General features: G+C 37.0%; 1 protein-coding gene across 4 annotated transcripts; it reads right to left on the bottom strand.

Annotated features, from left to right (window-relative positions):
• Positions 1 to 479: 479 nt before the first annotated feature.
• LOC116261317 (calcium-transporting ATPase 4, plasma membrane-type-like) lies at positions 480 to 21,858 on the bottom strand. 4 transcript variants are annotated; one of them, XM_050079428.1, is made up of 8 exons: positions 21,455 to 21,858; positions 7,051 to 7,105; positions 5,040 to 6,967; positions 4,794 to 4,952; positions 2,925 to 3,096; positions 2,408 to 2,706; positions 1,522 to 1,895; positions 480 to 1,077 (listed from the first exon to the last, which is right to left on the bottom strand). In XM_050079428.1, the coding sequence occupies exons 1-7, from the start codon at positions 21,623 to 21,625 to the stop codon at positions 1,578 to 1,580; spliced, it is 3,102 nt and encodes a 1,033-aa protein (XP_049935385.1). In that variant the 5' UTR covers positions 21,626 to 21,858; the 3' UTR covers positions 480 to 1,077; positions 1,522 to 1,577. The 4 variants fall into 4 exon arrangements, with proteins under 4 accessions (XP_049935385.1, XP_049935386.1, XP_049935387.1 ...); XM_050079429.1 differs by having other exon boundaries at positions 480 to 1,074; XM_050079430.1 differs by having other exon boundaries at positions 480 to 936.
• Positions 21,859 to 22,212: the final 354 nt, after the last annotated feature.

Genomic DNA, 22,212 nt, shown 5'->3' with positions numbered 1-22,212 from the left:
TTGTCAACAACTTGAAAGTGTCACGACTATATTGTTATCTGAAGTCAGGCCACTACATTGACGACAATATTGGTATATTCAAAATATCAATACAATTACCCTGAGGCATTCTGATATTTTCCCGAGAATTTTCAAATGTTTGAGCATGTGATTTTGCGCGAATTCTCCCAATATTTTCCCTTGTTACATCATATTTCTACCCAAAAAGGGAAAGAAAACCTACTTTCAAAGCTGTTACTAATCTTTATATTTCAACTTCTAAAGCTTCCGAGATCTTCCCATAATTTTATAGAGAAAATTACACACACACACACACAAAAAAAAAAAAAAAAAAAAAAAAACTCATAAAAAAAGCCTTGTAGAGAAACTGCTGAGAATTTGCTTACATGCTTCTCATTTGATTATAGACCTTGAGTTGCGAGGGCAAAATGACCCCTTAGACAATTTTCTTTTCATTTGACTTTTCATAGTAATCAGTGTAGAACAAATGTAGAAGGTTTTTGTATTAAGCACAGTAACAATTTAATCAGTGGAATGCATCAGTAAGAATCACTCAAATGCATAGAGGTGCATTTACGTCATGTGACAATAGAAAATTATTCTTCTATCTTTTCAATTTAGTGTTCAACCGTGCCATGCAAGGAAGTCATGTTCAAGGCGCTTTCAAGGAAGAGCTTGAATAAACTTCAGTTAGACCTGTCAGTTTTTTCTGAGGTACAGCTGCATGTTTCATGACCTGTTTCTCTTATTCCATTGTTTCGACTGCCTCCTTATGCGAAAACCTTTTCTCTTCCCTTCATTCTCCACTTTGCCAGAAAATATAATCTGTGTGCTTTTGAGACCTTGCTCGGTTCTGCCAGTGATTTCTTGAACAAGACAAGATGACAAATTTGTTGATGATGCAAATGACCTTAGTTCGGAGATGGATGTTGGACCCTAAAAAATTACAATGTTCACATCATAGTGTCATACCACTCCCTAGATCTCTTCAAGTCTGAAAACCAAAAGATTGCTCAAAATCTTGTGTTACTCCGATCATCTAACAGACGGCTGAAAGGTCAGCACTGGCATTTTCTGCTGAAAATATATATATGACCAATCCATAGAAAAACATCATTTTTAAGTCAGTTCCTGACATGATGACATTAATGTAAGTAGTCTTATGAAAAGAAAATTAACTAATAGAAAATCCAGCTAGGTTATATTGCATCTTATAGGAGTTTAAAGCATCAGAGCGTGGGCACACCAATAGCTGATAAAGTGTTGGATTCTTCCTTAAGCACATGCTAACAAAAAAGTATACGGTCAAAACTAGCATAATATGATTTTTTTTTTTTTTTGTGACTTATCCTTACATTATCACACTATTCACATAATCCTAAACATCTGAAAACATAAATAATATGAAATTTCGTCAGCTACAATAACAAGAGCCTGATAATTGTCATGTTTGCAGTATGTTCAAATTACCACCAACGTTGCTGATTATGATTCAAAATGTAAAAAAGAAGAATAGCTCACCTATATATCTGAAAGGAATTATGAACATCGCCTGTTTGGTGATCCTTATTCATTTTTCATGGTGATTCAGTTTCTTGAGGGGCACTTGGAAGCAGCTTATAGCCCTGCTTGTGCTCTGACTTTCTTGCTGCTGGTTCAACGGGGATTAGCTTAATAAAAATAGCAACTATCATGCTTACGATGCCAATTGCTACACTAATCAACCACAACTGCAAACTCAATGGCACGGTGCTGGCAAAAGCACCCAGAAATTCCACTATTATTATCTGGAATGCCACAGTGACCACCAGGACTGCCAAGAAGACGCCGCTGCTTAACATGCCATCGAGAACATTTATTTTCTCAATGTATCGGCTATTTATTTCATTGAACACCTGTAACAAGTCAGTAGAAAAAGAAAAACTTCTCATAACCTGTCTGTTTTTTGGGGGGAAAGAGATGAGGACCTAGACTATTATGTTATCTCCAAGTTCAGAAACCTTGAAGTCATCTAAGAAAATGTATGTGCAGATCGGTGTTTTTATTTTATTTATTTTTTTTTAATTTTATTGCTTTTGAGTGATTAGTTAGTTTCAAACACAGAGATCAGTCATTCAAATGCTTTGCAGGAAAGTCAAATTTACAGATATGAGTTGCAAAGAGAGTGCTTAGTGTATTTGAGAGGAATGACATGTACACACTAACCCACCCTATGCAAGATATACTAGCTTCCATCTGGTTGGAGTTGAAAGCAAACTATTTGCAACTATCAGCAGGAAACCAATCTTATTGCATAGCATAGTCAGTCGAACCTTTGTATGGAATCTTAAGTCCGGATTCAATCAAACTAACCACTCAATGCCTAAATTGTTCTGGTTTGAAGTTCATTAGATGGATAAAGACTAACCTGACAGAACACAAATGAATTGAATACAAAGGTATTGAGCACAGAATCTGCATCAGAGCCACTCAATTTCAGAAGCCGCTTGCCATCAAACTCCAGTGCTCCAAGAACTATAAGCTGATAAATTGCTTGGCCAATGATGTTACGCCACATGGTCCGGCTGATAAAACTCTCATCACGCCCAACAGGAGGTCTATGCATCAATTCATCAGTTGGAGGTTCCGTAGCTAAAGCCAGAGCTCCAAGAGTGTCCATGATCATGTTGACCCATAGCAGCTGGACAGCAGTGAGCGGTGCAGTTCCTGAAATTTAATTATAATGATAGAAAAGAAAAAAACATTCTGAGACAGAAGGTTCATGATAGTACAGAAGAGAAGGGCACCACAAAAAACGTTCAAGTGAAAGTTTGCAGCTAAAGGGAAGCAGCAGTAAGCATGCTGACTTTAAAACTTGGAGCTTAATTTATGTTTTTGCCTTCCAAGAGAGAAAGGGCTTGACCAAAATCAAAGGTGTGACCTACCTGTTATACATGCTGAAGCAAAATTGACTATGAGCGCGACAATGTTAACAGTCAGTTGGAACTGTACAAATTTCTGAATGTTAATGTAAACTGAACGGCCCCATTTAACAACATTCTCAATTGTACTGAAATTATCATCCAGAATGATGACATCTGCATTTTCTTTAGCCACCTGAATGGAGAAATCATTAGACAGTTACATAAAATTCATCTAACAAAAGCGATAATCAAAAGGTCGTCTGTCAATGAGAGTTCCACTTGTGTGTATTTTCAACATTGTATTGAAGTTTAGGAGATTCCGAACGAGTCACAGTCCTGATATAAGCTAAAACAAGCATGGCCAGCCAGAAATTGATTTAGGCCAATAAATTAGCCTTAATGAGTCCGAATGCCAACTATCCTGTCCCTACGTATCACCTGAACTTGACTAAATGACTAAGCAGCTGACGAAGTTAACTATTTCCAAGCTTATCAAACTGAAACTCAGCAAAGAAAATGATTGTCCATGGTCATGTAGTCCATACAAATTGAGCTACATTTGGCTTCGGCTGATGATTTCCTTCCTCCAAACTAGCTCACATTGTTTTTCCTTAGCAGCAGACGACTTAATTTCCCTTTCTTAAATAATCTAGGGTTGCAATAACCTGATGTATAAAATCTGACGAGCAGTTTCTGTGATAAGTTTTTCTAAGATGTACTCAACATAATTTTTAGCCTGTAGGAGTTATGAAACACTTTATATTAGAAGATTCAAAAGTACGACCTCCTAAATGTTGTGAAGTTTTTCGAATGAATTATCCACTATTTATGTAGAAAATGCAGACGCACGTGTTATGCCAAGATGAATCCAAAAGTGAAGGATTTGAAGCTTAATCCAAAAATCAATCCAAAGCCTACTGGTTTTAAGTTCAATTTAATTTAATATAATATGACCCTTCAACAACTTACTCTTTCAGGAGACAAATCTTCTGGACAAACATTTCAAAGTGCGCCTACAGGCAAGGCAATTTACTGTTAGCTCTCATTGTTATAGTCGCAATAATATTTTCAAAAACAAGTGACATGAAAAAAAAAAGAATTTATTGCAATATTCTAAAGCATTGCCAAGATGACAATATTGCATAATATCATAATATTTTTGCTAGTTCTAAAATAACACTTTTAATAAATTTCATAATTTTTTATTTCTTTTAACATTTTAATAACTATTTTAAATTTTTTTCAGCCTTTTTGCGAGAAAAGCAGTAGAAGATTCATAATTTTCATAAATTGTTCTACTAGGTATTATATACTTTTAGTTTCTTGACTTATGCAAGAAAAACAATCTCCCCAGTTAGTACCTGAGAAAAACTTGGCTGCTGAAATAGCTGAACGATATCTCTGACAACGCTTTAAGTTTTTCTTGCTCTAGAATCCAAAAGTAGTCTATATAACAAAATGAAGATGCAATAAACATGTCGCAGACATTTGACTTTGAACAATATCTGTTACCTACATCTACCAAGCTAAAGTGACATAATCAGATATAGATGGAAAAGATCTCTTTTAACACCAGTTGTAGTAGAATTGTAAATGAAGTGCATTGCCAAGTGGCAGCAGATAGACTGGTTTTGCAAAGCAGCTCCATGCACTTTTTCGTACATTTCCCTAGCTTTTCCTTTCTAAATTTACTCGGAAGAATCAGTTTGGCATTACCAGAAGGACAAAAGACTATAAGAGACGTTTTGGCAAAACAGTGAAAGCCTATGTCGAAATGAATTGATGCAGGAAACATCTAGGTGCTGCTGAGTAGGAAAAGAAAATAAAAGAAAAGCAGCATTTGTGATGCAGTCAGATTGAACTGTTGAGCAGAGATGAGCTGACAAATACCTCCGTTCCTGCTATACCCATCGCTAGTCCAATGTCCGATTCATGCAAAGCAGGTGCATCGTTAGTACCATCTCCAGTCACAGCAACAACTTCTTTATGTACTAATCTAAGTTGTGTTACAAATTTGTATTTGTCTAGCGGCAAAGAACGAGCCATTACCTGTAAGACTACAGTCAGAAGCTAGATACTGAAACTAGAAAACTCTCTCTCTCTCTCTCTTTCGGATTTAAGCGCCTGTTCAAGCACCTGAATTTTTGGAATGAGCTCCTTAAGCTCCTCAGGGCCCTTCTCACGGAAGTCTGGCCCTTCTATGGCCAAACCATCATCTGTCAGTATGCCACACTCTCTTGCAATTGCTTTGGCTGTGTTTATGTTGTCTCCTGTAACCATCCGCACAGTAATGCCAGCAACCCTGCATGTTTCAACTGCTTCTTTGACTCCAGGACGCACAGGGTCTTTGATTCCAACAATAGCTATTAAGGAGTAACCATCTTCTGGAATCTCATTACCTTTCTCATCCATGTCCTTGAAAGCCAAGCCCAGTGTTCGCAATGCTTCACCTGCAAAACTATTTATGACATCCATAATGTTCTTTGCGTGTGTATTTGTCATTGACACACACTCGCCAGTGGAATCAATATATTTATCGCACATTTGCAAGATGATCTCAGATGCTCCTTTGCAGAATGCACGGAACCCTCCTCCAGGAAGTGCCACAATTACTGACATTTTCTTCTTAACAGAATTAAAAGGTTCAACTTCTACCAGTGTCAGACGTTGCTCTGTGTCTGGGTCACCTCCTACTAGCAATCCAAATTCTAGCAATGCTGATTCTGTGGGTGTCCCTAAGATGTTTCTTTTCCCTTCTTTGCTCCTAACTACCTCGGCACCAGTGTTATGGAAGATTGCTTGCAGGAAGATTGCCATTGCACTTTCATGTACTGATGATAGGGATTCATTCCACGAGTCATTTTTAACAATGTGAGTGTCTTCGCAAATCCATAGCTTGTTGAGCACCATATGGTTGGTTGTCAACGTCCCTGTTTTGTCAGTGCAAATGCACGTAGCTGAACCCATTGTTTCACATGCTGACAGATGCCGAACTAATGCCCTATCATTCATCAATTTCTTCATTGCAAAGGCAAGGCTCAAAGTCACGGCTAACGGCAAACCTTCTGGCACTGCGACAACTATTATTGTTACTGCAACTGCAAAATAGTTCAAGATCAAAAGGGCATCTTGCGATGACCACTTTGTGAACTCTCCAGAAATTGCCTTGTCGGCCAAGAATCGACACAGCAATACCAAAAATGTAAGGACCGCGAAGGAGAGGCCAATTTTTCCAATTATTGTGGCAACACCATTGAGTTTTACTTGTAATGGTGTTTCATCTTCTCCACCCTCACTGAGAGTCTCCATCAGTTTTCCCCATTCTGTGTTCATGCCAACAGACATAACTAGCATCTTTCCTGATCCGTCCTGCACTTTTGTTCCTGACAAAAGGAAAGGCTTTCCCTGATCTACGTTTACTGGTTCACTCTCTCCTGAGAGGCTTGCTTCATCTATTACCAGACCATAACCCGTTAAGAAGATGCCATCTGCAGGAACTTGGTCTCCAATGTTTAAATGAACAACATCACCAACAACTATGTCATAAATGGATATCTTTTGTCTGTACCCATTTCTGGTTACATATACAAAAATCTTTTTCTTCTCTTTATCCAAGTCTCTGAACTGCAAAGATTGCCTGTAGTCACTGACTGCTGTAACAAGAACAACCAGGAATATACTGAGAATAATCCCTATTCCATCATACATGCCCTTGGGCCATCCCTCAGTAACAACTCCAACTACCACTGATATCACTGCGCACACCATCAGAATGATCAACGTCAAGTCATGCAATGCTTCCCAGACAAATAACCAGAAGCTCCTTGGAGGCTTTTCAACATATCTGTTGAACCCATAAATCTTTTGCCTGGCATCCAAGCTTGATTCGCTCACACCATCATTCAAAGAAACTGCAAGTTTTCGGGCTATTCCATCGACCCCACCATGCAATCTCAGTTTTTTTGCATCATGGCCTCTAACAACGGATGCCAGTTCATTTGCATCCATACCAAAACCAGCTTCTTGGACCTCATCTGAAAGATGATGATCAGCTGCACTAACAGCTGAACACAGATTCCATCCATGGAATTAGAAATGAAAATCATGGAGCAAAAGAATAAACACTACTACACTATAGATAGGGTACCGTCAATGAATTGCAATGCTGCCTTCTGGACATAAAGTGCAACACGTATTTTTTCCTGAAGATAACAGAACGGCAAAATTAAACGCCAGCAAGTATTACATGCAAAAGAATGGTTTACAGCTTGCTAAGGAATAAAGGTCAGGCATGCGTATTATCTAGAAAGTTGTTGGGGGCTCTTGGCAACTTCTGTTGGAAACCTTACTTGGAAGGGCCTTGTTGTTTCTCCAACACCATTCTGTTGAAAGCAGTGCCATTTGAACTAGCCGTAGTTTTCCCAACATCCTTGGATGATGTTTAGTACAAATGGCAAAACACTCTATGATGATAAGCTTAGCAACATCAATATCAAACGGCAACAGCATTCACAAGAGCATGCTTTTAGCAATACCTAATACCACAATTTGACAACCCGGTTGTCTGGTGAAATAATATATTAGTAACTCCTGGAAGCGATGTTTTCATCCAATGAAAGGCTTCCAAACAAAGCCTGAGTTGCTTGCAGCATTATGCCGTTAACAGAGGATCTCCCCTGCTAAAAGATGGAGGACATATCAAACTTGATTTCCTCCGGTCTAGTAGGTGGGGCCCGTCGCTTAACTGGATTATTATTTATATTAACTAGCACATCTATAAGAACTCATCACCAGCACATTTGACGGAAGTTTGTCCTTGTCTATTTATTCAGCAAACAATCTTTAGAATCGTAGAGACATAGCACCAACCCGTGCAACACATGTCCAACATGAATACTGAGTCATTGACACGAACAAAATCCTAAGATGTACGGCGGGTTTTTATCACAGAAAATAGCATCAGCCGTTTTTGAAGGAAAATTCTCACAGCAATTTTAAAAAGTATTTCTCCGACATTATTATAGTGATATGCTCTCGCTTTCTATGTGATACTTCATACTTCCCCTTTAATGTGCTTTAGTGTATGCTTCTGTCTTTGTTTCAGGAAGAATGGTCTTTCCCACTACTCAGCCTGAAGCCGCAATCCTCCTAGGCTACCACCCTCTTCCTACACCGTCTTTCTTTATTTTAAAACTTTACAAGCTATTCTCAATTTTCATTAATTTGCCAGTGAGAAGCAAGAAACTCTTGTGTTATAATTTTTTCTAATAAATTTCATGTACTTCAAAGTTTTTCTGAAATTTCCCCTTCCGCACAAAAATACTCAACTATGTTTACGATTACGCTAAAAAATAGGATACAACCACCACGAAACGACCTACTATGTGAAAATTAATACCCATACATTGTACCATAATACCATTACGGCACTTTAAAACCAAATGTTCTCATTCTTCCGAATTTGCAAAGATCAAATGTAGAAAGTGTAAACAGACCATAAATCTCTCTCATTGCTCTCAATACTTGCTTAGAACAACAATTTGCTTAACAAAGTCTTACAAATCAGCTCACCCAAAGAGCATACGAAATAATAGAGGAGGGAGTGAGCTGTTGGAATCTCCAATGGCTAGAACTAGCCGTTGGAGACTCCAACAGCTAGTCTTTCATCAGAAAAAAGGGTAAAAATAAAAAGATTAAACATAAAAAAGAGGAATGAGGAAAACAAGAAAAAGAAGTGTAAAGTTACACTATTACCCTTTACTAACAGAAGGAAGTATCTTAACCTCAATCCAAAGTACACTTCCAAATTACAGATCAATATACACATACAGGCATTTGCTTCGACATTGGAAAAAGAGAAAGGTAAATTATTCGATCGTCTGACCTACAAGACGTTGTCCAATTGACCATCAACTAGGAATTCAAAATTTTTGAGTGACCAGATCTTAAGTCTTATCTGAGTAGATCATTCTACCACAGAAGAAATGCCACATCCTAGGGCTCACTAAGCTCTTGTATACGCCTGTTAGAGCAATCAAGAATCTCAAATTTCACAGGCTGAATCTTCGAGCAGAATGGTGCCTGGCATACAGGACCACGCAAGCCTTTGGCCAACGAAAAACTGAAACTTGTTCACAAAGCGAATGACCAGGCGAGCAACACAAATCAGGTGACAGCACGAACAATGATTACAAAAACAGGAAGCGCAAAACTTCAAGGCAAAGCGAGGTACATCTAGTGGAAAGAATATTATGACAGGGCTGTATGTGCATCATGAAATACTAATCCAGCAAAATTTACAGATTAACATTTACCTGGGCACCGCGTCCGGAATTCCCAATAGTCTTTTGGGGGATAGTATCATAGAACATTTTGACGAAGAGTTGGGAGTATGGTATGTTTTTTGTTCTTTTGTGTGTGTTATATATATTTATTTATTTATTTATTCTCAGATATTAAACAACTGGCAACTGTCAACAGCTTTCCAAATACCCCAATAATTTAGTGTGGCTCCATTGTCAGAAAGACACCATAGCGACAGTCGGACATACAATATAGTATGTGATGATTGGGGGTGAAACCAGTCTCAGATGTATCTGAGAGAGGCGGCGTCCACTCGGATAAATTACACTTTGATAGCAGAAGGTGAGATCGCTCATCGATGGCAGTGGTCCAGCACGGCTGAACCTCTCACCACAAATCTGAAGGAAGTAGGATTTTTGGAACCTTTCAATAACTGAGCATCATTTTCTTTTGGAATATACAGATGGGCCTATGATCGGAATCCTAAGATGCCAAGGTGATGCAGTTTCTTGGATTCAAGTCAGCTGAGTTTAAGCCCAAACTGTTACATGAGGCTGGGATCCGCTCAATACCCACTCTCTCTCCATAACCTAAATGAAAACCTCCAAGCTGTAGAAGGGAGAAGCTTTTTTTCTAAGTTGAAAAGCTGGACCGGAACCATCAAAATTGTAGGAATAGTTTTTCCCAACTTCATAAATACATACAGGTGCGACTTCCACTGAAAAACTGCAGCCAATATGATTGAACCCTAACCGCGGAATGAGAGCCACGGCTCCCGCAGCCCTTCCGGCCTCCCGGACATGCAGCAAGATTTTTTGGGAACTTGCCTTCCCATGTTCAGCTTGTGCACTCCTTGTGAGACTCGAGTTTCCCTGTTTGGTCATTATGCGACACAAAAGAGCTTTCGTACCGTTTTAGCCTGGTGATAGTAACTGCCATCGCTGCTCTTAGATCTCTGGTAATCTAGCGAGCACTTCTGGACATATGTAGTTGATGAACTTTCTGCGTTTTATATAATACGCAATTGAAACAAACATAATAAGCTAATATACGCTTAGTTTATAATATATGTTAATAATTTTTTATTCATTTCATAACAAGTAATTAAAAAATAATTTCAACCAAAAAAAAAAAAACATAGAGCAAGTTTATTTTAAAGTACGTTGATGTGCTGGCATGGACTGAAAAGGAACATCCACCATATATCAGAAGAAAGATCGTAAAGGTTCAACATCAAAGGTTTAAATGAAGGTGATGATCAAGAGCCTATGTACGTCAGAGAGAATCATTAATTGCAGGGAGAGGACGGAAATGAAGATGAAGTTAATAACTGATCATATTTTCATTTCATTTGTATTGAACAAATTTGTTTCATGACGTACATAAGAATTCAAGTTTTTTGCTAAATGGGTTATGGCTTTATGTGTTCTGTACGTCAAACAAACGAAATGTTCATTGCTATACCAATGTATGAAATCATAGAAAGCGTATTTTTTTTTCTTATTATTTTACTTTTTTCTTAATTGTTTTCTGCTTCTTTTTTAGCCTTAGCTTAGAATAACGTTACAATGTTTTTGCGATTACTTTATACATCCAACCACTGGCTCGACCGACAGAGATTACTACCGACAAAGATTGCTGCTTTGGAAAGATATTTTGTCCAAAATTGATGAGCACCAACATTAGTCAACAAAAACCGGAGGGCGTGGTTTAGCTTTTTGACGAACTCATAAATGCACCCAAGCTGAAAGTTTTCAATCGAGAATATCTGAGTAACATTTTGCACGATTGTAATTAGAAGACCGTCAAGGATTGTTGCAAATCATTCGAGAAGTTCATTATGCAGAAGAGGCGAATTTTTGCTGCTCCTCCAGCCAATGCTTTGTGCGATGAAGGGTCGACCAAATGGTAGATGCCGACACTACTAGTGCGAGGGACACCGCAGGATTCATCACAGTGAAGGAATAAAGGCAAAAGGTAATCCAAAAGAAAAGTGCTGGAATAAAGGAAATGAAACAAGTAAAAGATTACCACTCATTTCATGGAGGATAATTGAAAGGCTCGATGTCCATTTAGTCTACATCGTTGTACAGTAAAGGCAAATTTTTTAATTTTTTTTAAGTAGTAGCTGTACAAATACGGTTTGAAAGGCTCCAGATATAAAAACCAATTTCAAAATCAATTTATTTCGATGCGTGAAAACAGAATGCTACAGAGATTAATGATTGAACGATTCAAAGTTCTTTGTTTTTATGACAACGTTCAAATTAAAAAAAAAAAGATGGATTATCTTCATCTATGAATTATCATTTATCAGATTTGCATAAGACATTCTAGTTCAACATTTAAAGAAAACATACTTGTCGAAAAGTAATACAATAACAGATATGCAATCACTGAAGTCGCAGTGCCGACATGACGCCGACCAATACAGTCCTGCATTTGTTTTTCTTTTTTAAATCAATTTAAAAATCTAACACTACTTTTTTAATAGAGAAAAGAAAAAATAGGCCATATGGGCATATGAGTGTTGGCTGATGGCCGGTACTCATACAGCTAAGTAGTATGAATAAGAAAAATAATACGATAGGAAGGGTACGCATCAATTGATCGCACCCAAATTTGTGCCATTATATTTTGAAATAATACATTTTCATCTTTTATCAAAATTTTGTCCATATGGATCAGGATAGAATAATCTTAAAACCTTGACACAAACTTTTGGATCCGTCTTGTTAGACATAGCAAGAATATATTGGAACATTTAAATGGACTCGAATTTTATAAAAATCCCAGTTTTGTACACTGTGGACACGATATGAATTTGTAAAAAAGGAAAAATATCCCCTCGCAGACTGTAAATTGACAGTTTTTATTGAGTTCTCATTTTTATTGAGTTTTCATGGTATCAACTCCTTCGTATGTTCAAAAGAGGAGAGAATCAATATTCAAGTTGAAGCATAGTGGGGCATTACCCTTAGACACAAAAAACATGTCTTGTACTGTCAGGAGATGGAGGAAAGAGTGAGGGGTTCAACTCTCAAGTTGAGAAGTGTAATAAAATACTCTTTAAAATACTCTTTCTAAAAAGAAAAAAAAAATGATGAAAAAAATCCCTATAAGAGCCAAACCATCAATTGTAGTTTCTATTAAGTTTTCATGGCACCAACTACATATGTTGCAAAATCAATTTTAGTTTCTATTAAGTTTTCATGACACCAACTACATATGTTGCAAAAGAGGAAAACATCAATACTCAAGTACTCAAGTTGAAACATAGTGGGGGGCGTCAGATGGAGGAAAAAATGGGGGGTTCAACTCTCAAATTGAGAAGTATGATAAAATACGTCTCAAAGAAAGAAAAGAAACTGATAATAAGGGTCGCTATAAGACCCAAACCATCAACTTCGTTTAAAATAACAAGCATAAAGGTGACGACTGTGCTTATAATTCAAAAGAATCGGATACCAAATTCCGTTGGAAAAAGGTGTAAGCACTCTGAAAGCAAAGATTTTGCACCACGGAAAATGCGGCTCAAAAACCGTGAAGGACCGGGTGAAGGAGACTAGTTGTTGCTGGCTAAAAAAGTCTAGTTTTTTATAATGTTGAAACCGTAGCAATTTTAACTGCAACAAAAAAAAAATTAATTGTTTCCTAGAAAAATAATGCGTGTACTTTCTAAATGATTTTGCTGAAACAAGTGATGGAATCAAAACAGCCGAATTCCAATTGATTAGGGACTTGAAGCCAACAAAAGTTAGAAAACTAGTAAATCTCAACGAACGAGCTGGCTTGGAGCATCAATTTTTCCAAATTAAAAAGGCCCCCAGGGTTACCCAAAACATTCGTTTTTAACCCCAACGGGTCATCGTCAGCGCCTCTGATTTCCTTATTCGTGAAGTCATTGTCCAAAGGGACCACATGTACAACGAGAGGGAAAACCAGGAATCTCGACAAGGACAAACAGGAGTGTGGAGGACGATAAGATGGAACCAGAAATTTCCAAATCAAGTCCTGACTTTTAGGAAAAGGACAAATTCAGTCGCCCTACTTTTGACTTGAAATAAATTTATTATTTTATTACTTGGCGGGCTTTCAAACATTCAATCGGCCCGTGAAGAAATTGAACTGGGCAGGCCCAACTTCGTCGACCACTTAAAATCGGTCTTGGGCCCAGCCCAGCTTGACCCGATGCCCACGGATAATAGATTACCAAAACCCTCAGCCCGTCGGTGGTCAACCGTCGGTGTGACCAGTTTGCGTTATTCAAAATTTATTTCCTTTAACCTACTCCGTAAGTCCTTACGCGTGATTTTTAGGATAAAAAATAAAACTTAGCCCTGTTTTCTTCTAAAGTCCTTCAAGAACAATTTGGAATACTTAATTCTACAATTAACTTCCCTCTCAACCGCGCCCTATTTTCTTATAAAGTGCTTGTCGTTATGGAATTTAATAGCCCTAAACGTTCTTATCAACCCCTTATAGTGTCAAGCTAAAGAAAATTGTTCTTTAAAATATTGTTCTTTAAAATAAGGTTTGGTGTCAGTGAGGGAAAGCTCCAACAACTTTTCTTTCCGCAATTAATGGTTTTTATTTAGGGGTTTCAAAGTTTGAATCGGTGAGAAAAAGTTTCAACATTTCATTTGGGGTATCTAAGAGGCAGAGCTCTTCCCTTTTCCCCGTCTTTAGGGTCTAGAGCTGTTTTGGTTTAAAACTTAAGTGGTTTATGGTATATCATTCAACTCAAGTATCGCACATACATTATTTTTAGTCCAAAAAAGTTATACCTACAAGAAAACCAAACTGATGATGAATCATTTGTGCAATCCTTTAGCCGACCAACTATGCTATGCCCCTTAAAACTAATTAATGACTTTTTGTTTATTTATAAAATTTCTCAACTGAAAACGTGTGGCTTAGTTATTTTCAATTCTTTCATTGCCCCTCTTCACATCACATCAAGGGCGTACATAGGTGGGGGCTCCATGGAGCGTATATGAAAGATTAATTATTAATTAGTGGTTGAAAAGCCTAAATTAGTGTGTCCAGTTATACAAGACAGCCCCACAAGACCCAAGTCACTGTCCTATGTCTTAAGACTAATTAAAATTTTGTTAACTATATGTTTAGTGTCTCATGAAAAAAGAATTTCTAGTTCCACCAGTACATCAAATGTACCCTCATAACACAGTTTTGACAAGCCTGGTTACCTCATCTCCTACCTACATATCTTCCATTCAGAATTAATGATCGACCTTATATCTCCATCTCCATTTTAGAATCCGCAGTCGCATATGGTTCCGCAAAAAACTCAAGGAAAACGTCTTTGTTTGTCAGCGTTGATTTTACGCAAGTGCACCATCGAAACATCAAACAGGTCTTCGAGTAAGAGAACTCGTGACAATGTGAGAATATATAGCATCACAACCAATATGCAGTCTCAATCACAAAATGGTTAGAATCTTTCACCAAAAACTAAAAATATCATGTCAAATCAAATGTAAAGTAGAAATACTTTTTTTTTTACTTATATGCCTGATATTGTAAGCTATAGGTCAATACAATCAATAGACTGCTAGCAACGGATCTTATGACTTGTCGTATTTTATAATTCTCATATTTTACAAGCCCCCCAAAATACTGTGACCTTTTATTTTCAGAAGTCACAATCATAAAAAATTTTAGTTATCAACGAGTCATGCTCTAAGAAACAACCCTTTTGGCATAAAAAATTAGTCGTGAGCCCAACAAAGACTTGCCATAAATATCTAGCATAACCTTCGTTATCCTCAAACTTTTGCACAGGTACGCACGGGCACACACATACACACATATATTGAGAGCACATTGAAGCCCGGACATGTGTCGGGGCCTAATAGATGAACAGACCAAAAATAAAAAAAATATCTTACTCGGTAGAAAAAAATTAGTAACTTTACAGTACCACCAAATTCAAGATTTAAAACCAATAATTCCAACGACGTACGCTCATTTTGATGACTAGGAAGTTAGGAACCTTGCTCGGCAAGAAATGGGCTCCACCAGCTCACCTTGTTAGGAAATGATATCCAATTTAACGGAAAAAACACAAAAAGAAACATCACCACACCTACCGGGGTTAAAAACATACATGATCAAGATATATCAAATTTTTGTTTACCAGTCTATGATTCGACTGGCTTTCTTTATCATGTCCCAGCGCACTTCCACACCAGGCTCACCAGGTTCAGGTTTGAGAATCTCAATCCATCTCACAACAGCTTTGATTTTTTCTCCAAAAAGAAAACGAGAAACCAAAATGACTATAAACCTGGACAATCTATCGTTTAATCAGATACATATGTTTCCGAAGATTTCTCTCAATTTTCATATACATGACTAAACTCTCACATCTTCACCTCTTTTTAAGCACATGCATCTATACGTGTAAAACCCCACAAATGTGCCTCCTACCACATGGGGCTCCTGTTTCTAGTCCAGCATATCTCAACCCACTCTTTAGCAACTTCGGTTATTCTCATAAAAATGTTATAAACCAAAACATTCTATCACTTAGCTAGTCTTTTATATGAGGAAGTCTTTTATATGTCCTCAAAGATTCCTCTTGGTACGTGATATAAGACAGCATACATGTATGTGGGTACAGGACCCTAATTCTGAGGGTTGAACTAGCTCTTATACCAAATGTAACAATCAGGCTCTCTGCCATGCTTAACAATCAGGCTCTCTGCCATGCTTAGTTGGCAAGCTCAGACTTACGGTGTAGCAGATTCAAACCTGCTTCTGGTAGCTTCAGTTTCTCCTCCAAAAGGGCTAAGAAGCTGGATATTCTACGACTTAGTTAGTCCTTTGATATGTCATCGAATATTCCACTTAATTTTCAATATAGGACTAAATAATCACATCTATTCATCTCCTTCCCTCCCACCCTTCTCCCCTCTCTTTAAGGTACATGTATTCGTGTGTTTGGGCCCCCCAAGTCCGAGAATTAATGATACCACCAAACATGACGTAGTAATATCCCAAGTTCAAATGGTGAATGGACTCTAATACCAACCATCATAAGCCAACCCACTCCTACACCAGGCTCACGCTCGGGCTTCCGGTATTATGGTAGCTTGCATTCTGCTCCCTAACAACTTCAATTCCTTCATTAAAAAAAACAAAACAAAACAAACATACAATGGACATCCTAAACTGAATTTACCAAATGAGATTGATTACGATAAAATTTCTAATTTTTAAAAGAAATAAGATGTTCTTGTAATGTATTAAAATTACATGTTCAATGCTAAATGCTAATTATGATTTTCTAATTTCATAAATAACGGTTTCATAGATTTTATTTAGTTAAGACATTGACAAAATTAAAGGACCCAAATCTGAACATATACACATACACAAGGGTAGAGAGAGAATTTGGTAAATATCAGACCACGTATGTAACAGACAAAAACTGGACCTACTAAAAATAATTATTAAAATATTTTTTATGCAATCAATCCAGATGGGTGTGATCTTAAGAGCAATCCGATGAGGAACATGAATTAAGTTTGTTGTTTTTTTTTATTTTAATCATGCTTTTTTAATAATCAGAAAATGAAAGGCTTTTAGAGCATCAAAATTTTGATGGTAGAAAAATCAATGTTTTTTTTCTTACAAAAATAAATCGAATCAAAACATGATTTACATTATATTACTGTTTATGAACACGTTAGGATGTTCACATTTCATTGACAACATTAAGAGGTCATATATATAATGAAGAATTATGCTAAGTCCTTCTATGATTCACAAGTTCGCACCTTTTGCAATAAAAATAAACGAAAACTAACAATATGATTTCCAAAGTTGATTTGCAAGCGATATTTTGCCATTCGCTCATAATTCCTACTCAGAAACCTCATACTCTTTGGCATTCGTATTTGAAAAATTATAAAAAAAGCTATAATATATCCAAAGCATTTTATATCATTCAATCAAATTGGTTAAATGATTAAATGCTATTATATCACAATTTTCGTTTGTCATTTATTTTTCAAAACAAGATACTTTTAAGATGGAAAGGTGCGTGCCATTCATCAATTTGTCCAAACCTAGAACAAATATTTTTGAATTAGAGAGAAAACAAAGCAGCATAAAATAGAGAAATTGATTTTTTTTGTCACCTACATTTGTAGATTTATTTACTGAATAATTTAGTAAAAAAGACATAAAGTCAATCATCATTCAGATTTGTAATTTTTTAGCCTCACAAAAGTCAACTGCTTTGATAAGGCCAAACAATTTGATGATAAAATATAATCACTTCCAATCGGAATTAAAAAAAAAAATCAAAAGATGCTTTGTCAGAAATAAGTTATGATAAAAAATCATAACTTATTACAAAACCAATTTGAATCAAAAGATGCTTTGTCAGATTAAGTAGCGATAAATAAATCACGTTGACATTAAGTTAAAAACGTCATAAGTGATAAACAAACCACTGCTCATGAATATTTTGAAAGAAAAAAAAATTATATAATATTTAAGAACCATCTGAACCCATAGAATACGCATTCTATAACCCGTATGCGCATGGATATTCATAAGAATAAACTCAGGGATAATTGATAAAAGTAAAAAAGACGAAACAATGGATTAGCGGTATTCGTGTGCGTTTTATGCCTTTGAAGAAGTTTTACTTTAGTTGAGCTCTATATAACACGGAGGAAGGGCCATCAAACATGGAAGAAGTGATTTGCGGATAATCTCTGCATTTTAAACGAATTGTCGTTTTGGATTTTCAAAGAAAATCCGACTAAAAACCTGAAAAATTAATCAGGAGGATGACACCATAAGAAAGCTTTCAGGGCATCAAACGTCCTCTTAATGAATAGTTGGACAAATTCAGGCGGAAATTGTACAAAAGCCTCGAGCCAGGGAGATATTATTCGAATGAGATGATATTGGTGGAGATAGATATCCAAATTTGACTTATTTGAGGTGAAAATCACACAGGACGCTATGGATCAGGCATATGTTCTCAATCTGAAAGTCACCTGATCAACGTGTAATCCACCTAGACTTTGGAATATAGTTACAGAAAAACGGTGAGGTTTTTTTTGGGTATAATACAGCAAACTTGAAAAAAATAAAAAATAAATGAAAAAAATAGGGCAAATTTTTAAAAAACTAAAAATACTAGAAAAATAAAATAAGTGGGAAACTAATAACACAAACATCAATAAAGAACATAAAGAAAAGTAGATTTTCAACAAATAAAAAATATAAAATGAAACAAAAAACTGTTTGGCATTAAAAATAAAAAAAAGTGAAAAAATGTAAAAAACATGTTTTTTTCGTTTTTAACATTAAAAAAAACATGTTTTTTAAGTTTTAAACTGTCATTAAATTTATCACATTTTTTCGCATTTTTTTCAAAAAAAATGCATTTTCTGTGACTATGGACTTTCGAATAATATGAGACATATTGCCCCCTTTTTTTTGTTACACTGCTGAAAATTGAAAATATCATATTCCGAGCGAGCTTAAATTACATACCAACTTAGAAGAATGAAATATTGAATTCAACCAAACCCATACCTGAGCGACATTCTAATTTAAAATCCTAAATCCAATTCTAACATCATTATATTTGACTCTACTTCCATGAAATGTGTATGTGTTGGAGAATTTAAATCAATGCGAACCCGGAAGGCTGAAATAATGCTAAATTTAAGACTTCATAACAAAACCCAAAAAAGCGAGAACTAAACTTGGGCCTATTTTATTTACATTAATACACAAGATACGCAGCTTTCATATCAAGCGCCTGAACTATTGCGCTGATTGCGGGGGTGTTCCGCCCTAGTGAACCCACACGTGCAGCAAAGAGAAATGCTGGCAGTTTGATCATTTCTGAAAAAGAAATGAACATTCTGAAGATTTTATATCTTTCGTCTTTATAAATAGCTCTTTCGACATATTCTTGCCATTCCGCCCCTCAGATTTGGCTTATTTGAAGTACTCTTAATTCCTTGTCATTTCGCTTGTCAGAGAGCGAGCCCCATTTGTCTACCGAACAGCGTACATCTCCCGTTTCCTGTTCTCACCTAAACACAGTATCGCCATTACCCCTTTTTTCTGGTGACAGTACCAAAATCCGGACTGTTTTAAATTTTGTCATGTATCACAAGACATTGCATATGAATCCGTTTGAATTGTCTTTTCAGAATTTTATTCTACAACTTCCGAGGATAGGCATCGAAAAATGTTCGAGCCCCGATCTCTCAACTACGATTTGGGATGTCAGACTAAGATACCTTTGGGCTATGAAAAGGGCGATAACTTTAATTCAAATTTCATGAAAAGTTCTAACAACAAATAATGATTGTGCCATGAGTTTTTGGGTACTTCTAGAAATTTAGAACCGGTATTAAATTTCCATCTAAACTGTTTAGATGGAACTTCAATACCGGGTAAAATTTTTTGCTGGTTGCATTTAATCCGGTAGGGCACGCGCGTACAATCTCAACAACTGTTATAAACAAATGGGGTTTTAGTAACAGGTCAACAAACAATAAGTGGTACCCCTTAAGAGTACGGGAATTAAATGCAGGACATTCTAATGCCCAGGTATTTAATACCATATATCTAAAGGTTACCATGGGTAAAAGGTAAGAACCCCCAAAAATATATATGAATAAAACTTCCATAACATGGGCAAAAATGTCCCATCGGAAGTCAAACAGGAAAACGCTAACTGTCTCCTCAAAGAGTATGAGGAGGATCAGGTTGTTAACAGTAGTGATCTCCATAAGCTCGTGGAGATCATTACATCGCATCCGCCACCCGTCGCCGAAACTCTCTTGAATAAAGACAGGTTTAAAAAAGATTTTTTATTTTAGATTATTTATTATTTTGAATAGAAGACATAAAACAAGTCAAATAAGCTGATTTTTCAAGACCAATACAGCGCTGATTAATTCATTCGATATACTCTTTGTCCCAGTCAAAAGAGATAGGCCCCAACCAAGTCCTCGTAAGACGGTTGCCCTGCAATTACATCGCGGCAACCAAATTCCTAATGATACATGTGATGTCCGTAGTTCGAACCTTAGAAAGTCTACTCTTAGATCAGTTTATTTCCGTGAGTAGATAGACTTCGTAAGGAAGAAAAAGTTGGCAATAGAATTCTTAGAAATGTGAGGCTACATTCCTAGGGCATGCTGACCACCATTGCACCATTAAAAATAGTTGCAGAAAAATATCTATACAATTTTACATTGCACCCAACTGACTTCAGGGGCGGAATGGGAGCTACGGAGTTTTTGTCTGTATGAAAATGGACACATGGCTGCTTTGGAAAACTTGTCCGTCAAAAGGTTTTCTGCCATAACAATTTGTCGGTCTTGAGAAGATATTTTTTGAGATCTATTTGAGGGAAAGCTAAGGTGTATGATGAATCCATGGAGTCGATATATTTTTGAAAATTGGAAATGGTTCTCATGCACACCGCAGATCGGCGGGAACTTTTTTGAAGTTTGCGGAGAAGAAGTATCGGAAGAATGCTTGAAGCTCAATCTGTAAGTGGAAGCATCTCCGACATATCAACGCTGCGATTTTCAGGGTTTCGGTAAATGCCTCACCGGAATCAGGGGAAGAGCGGGAAGGAGAACTGGCGAATAGAAGTGAGATAAATGAGCATGGATATAGAAAGCAGATTCTGGATAGCTGAATCCTCCTTGTGACATGCAAAGAAGTATGAATCTAAGGGTAACGGAGATGAATTTGGAACCAAATAATTGGAGAAAAAATGAAGCCAAATAGAAAATGGAGCACCGAGACGCAGGGCTCCTGGAAAATTGAGCGGAGCTTTGCGGACTTGCAACTCGTAGTTATCAAAAGAACTAAGGATTGAGAAATTCGAAGATCCAAGAGACGAAAATTTATTGCCTCAACTGAACATAACATCGCGTATTATTTTTTGTTGCTGCTGGTTGCTCGAGACATTGGTCCCTACGTGCCCCTACCAGACTTTTCAGAGGAGAAAAGGAAACGTTGCAGGGATTTCAAGCAAACTTCGGGAAGCTTCGCCCTTAAGCTGCCCAAAATCGATGCATCAGAATGCTCAATTCATCGGAAACTACTCACAAACAGACGAACGGCAATTATCTCTCATAACCGTACAAAACAAACAGAACGAGTAAATAAACCTGCGCAAGAAAAAGAGTACCAGGACGAAGAGAGAGAGAGAGAGAAATTACCTGGATTTTCCGCCTTTTCGCTTCGGCTTCTCTCCTCTTGAGAAGATCTGCGACATGCCGGAACCTCCGACTTGGATTCTTCACTATCCTCACCGCGGATCTCCACTTCTGCAGCGCCTCCTCCGACGGGTTCTTCGGCTCGATAACGAAATCCTTCAAGTACCTTTCCATCTTAGAGAGAGAGAGGGAGCGGAAAAAAGAAACAGTATCGGAAGAAGAAGAAGAGATGATTATGGTCCCGTTAACTGGCGGGGATCTTCTGGGGCTTCCTACGCATCAATTTTTCGGCGATTGAGACGGGAGACGGTTGGAGAATTTGCCCCTTCGACGCTCCCCTGCGAAATCCTGTTTCTCACTCGGTTGGTTATATGCCCTGCATGCGCCCGCGCACACACACACACATCAAAAAATTAAAAAGAAAAGAGTACAATGACTATAAAATGCATACTTAAACGGTGCGCACAACTTTACTCTATATAGGCCGTGCGCCATTTTTTATCGTAACAAAAAAAAAACGTTTTTTATAAAAAACTAAAAAAGTTATAAAAAACAAAAATGAAAACCAAGAGAAAAAGATCTTGAGATTAAATGAAGCTCAAGCACGTCAATCCGTATATCAATCCGTACATGCATTATGACCAACGGCAAAAAAGCGTTTTCATTTTTCTTGTTCACGTCACTATCTTATACTTTTACCATTATCTTACAGATTTATTTTTTATCTCATCGACATTATCTGTTTTTGTCCTTCTTATATT

The sequence above is a fragment of the Nymphaea colorata genome, chromosome 9, assembly GCF_008831285.2.
Source record: "Nymphaea colorata isolate Beijing-Zhang1983 chromosome 9, ASM883128v2, whole genome shotgun sequence".
Taxonomy (NCBI): Eukaryota; Viridiplantae; Streptophyta; class Magnoliopsida; order Nymphaeales; family Nymphaeaceae; genus Nymphaea; species Nymphaea colorata.
Note: the sequence above shows the minus strand (reverse complement) of the source record. Positions and strands in the feature narration are given on the sequence as shown.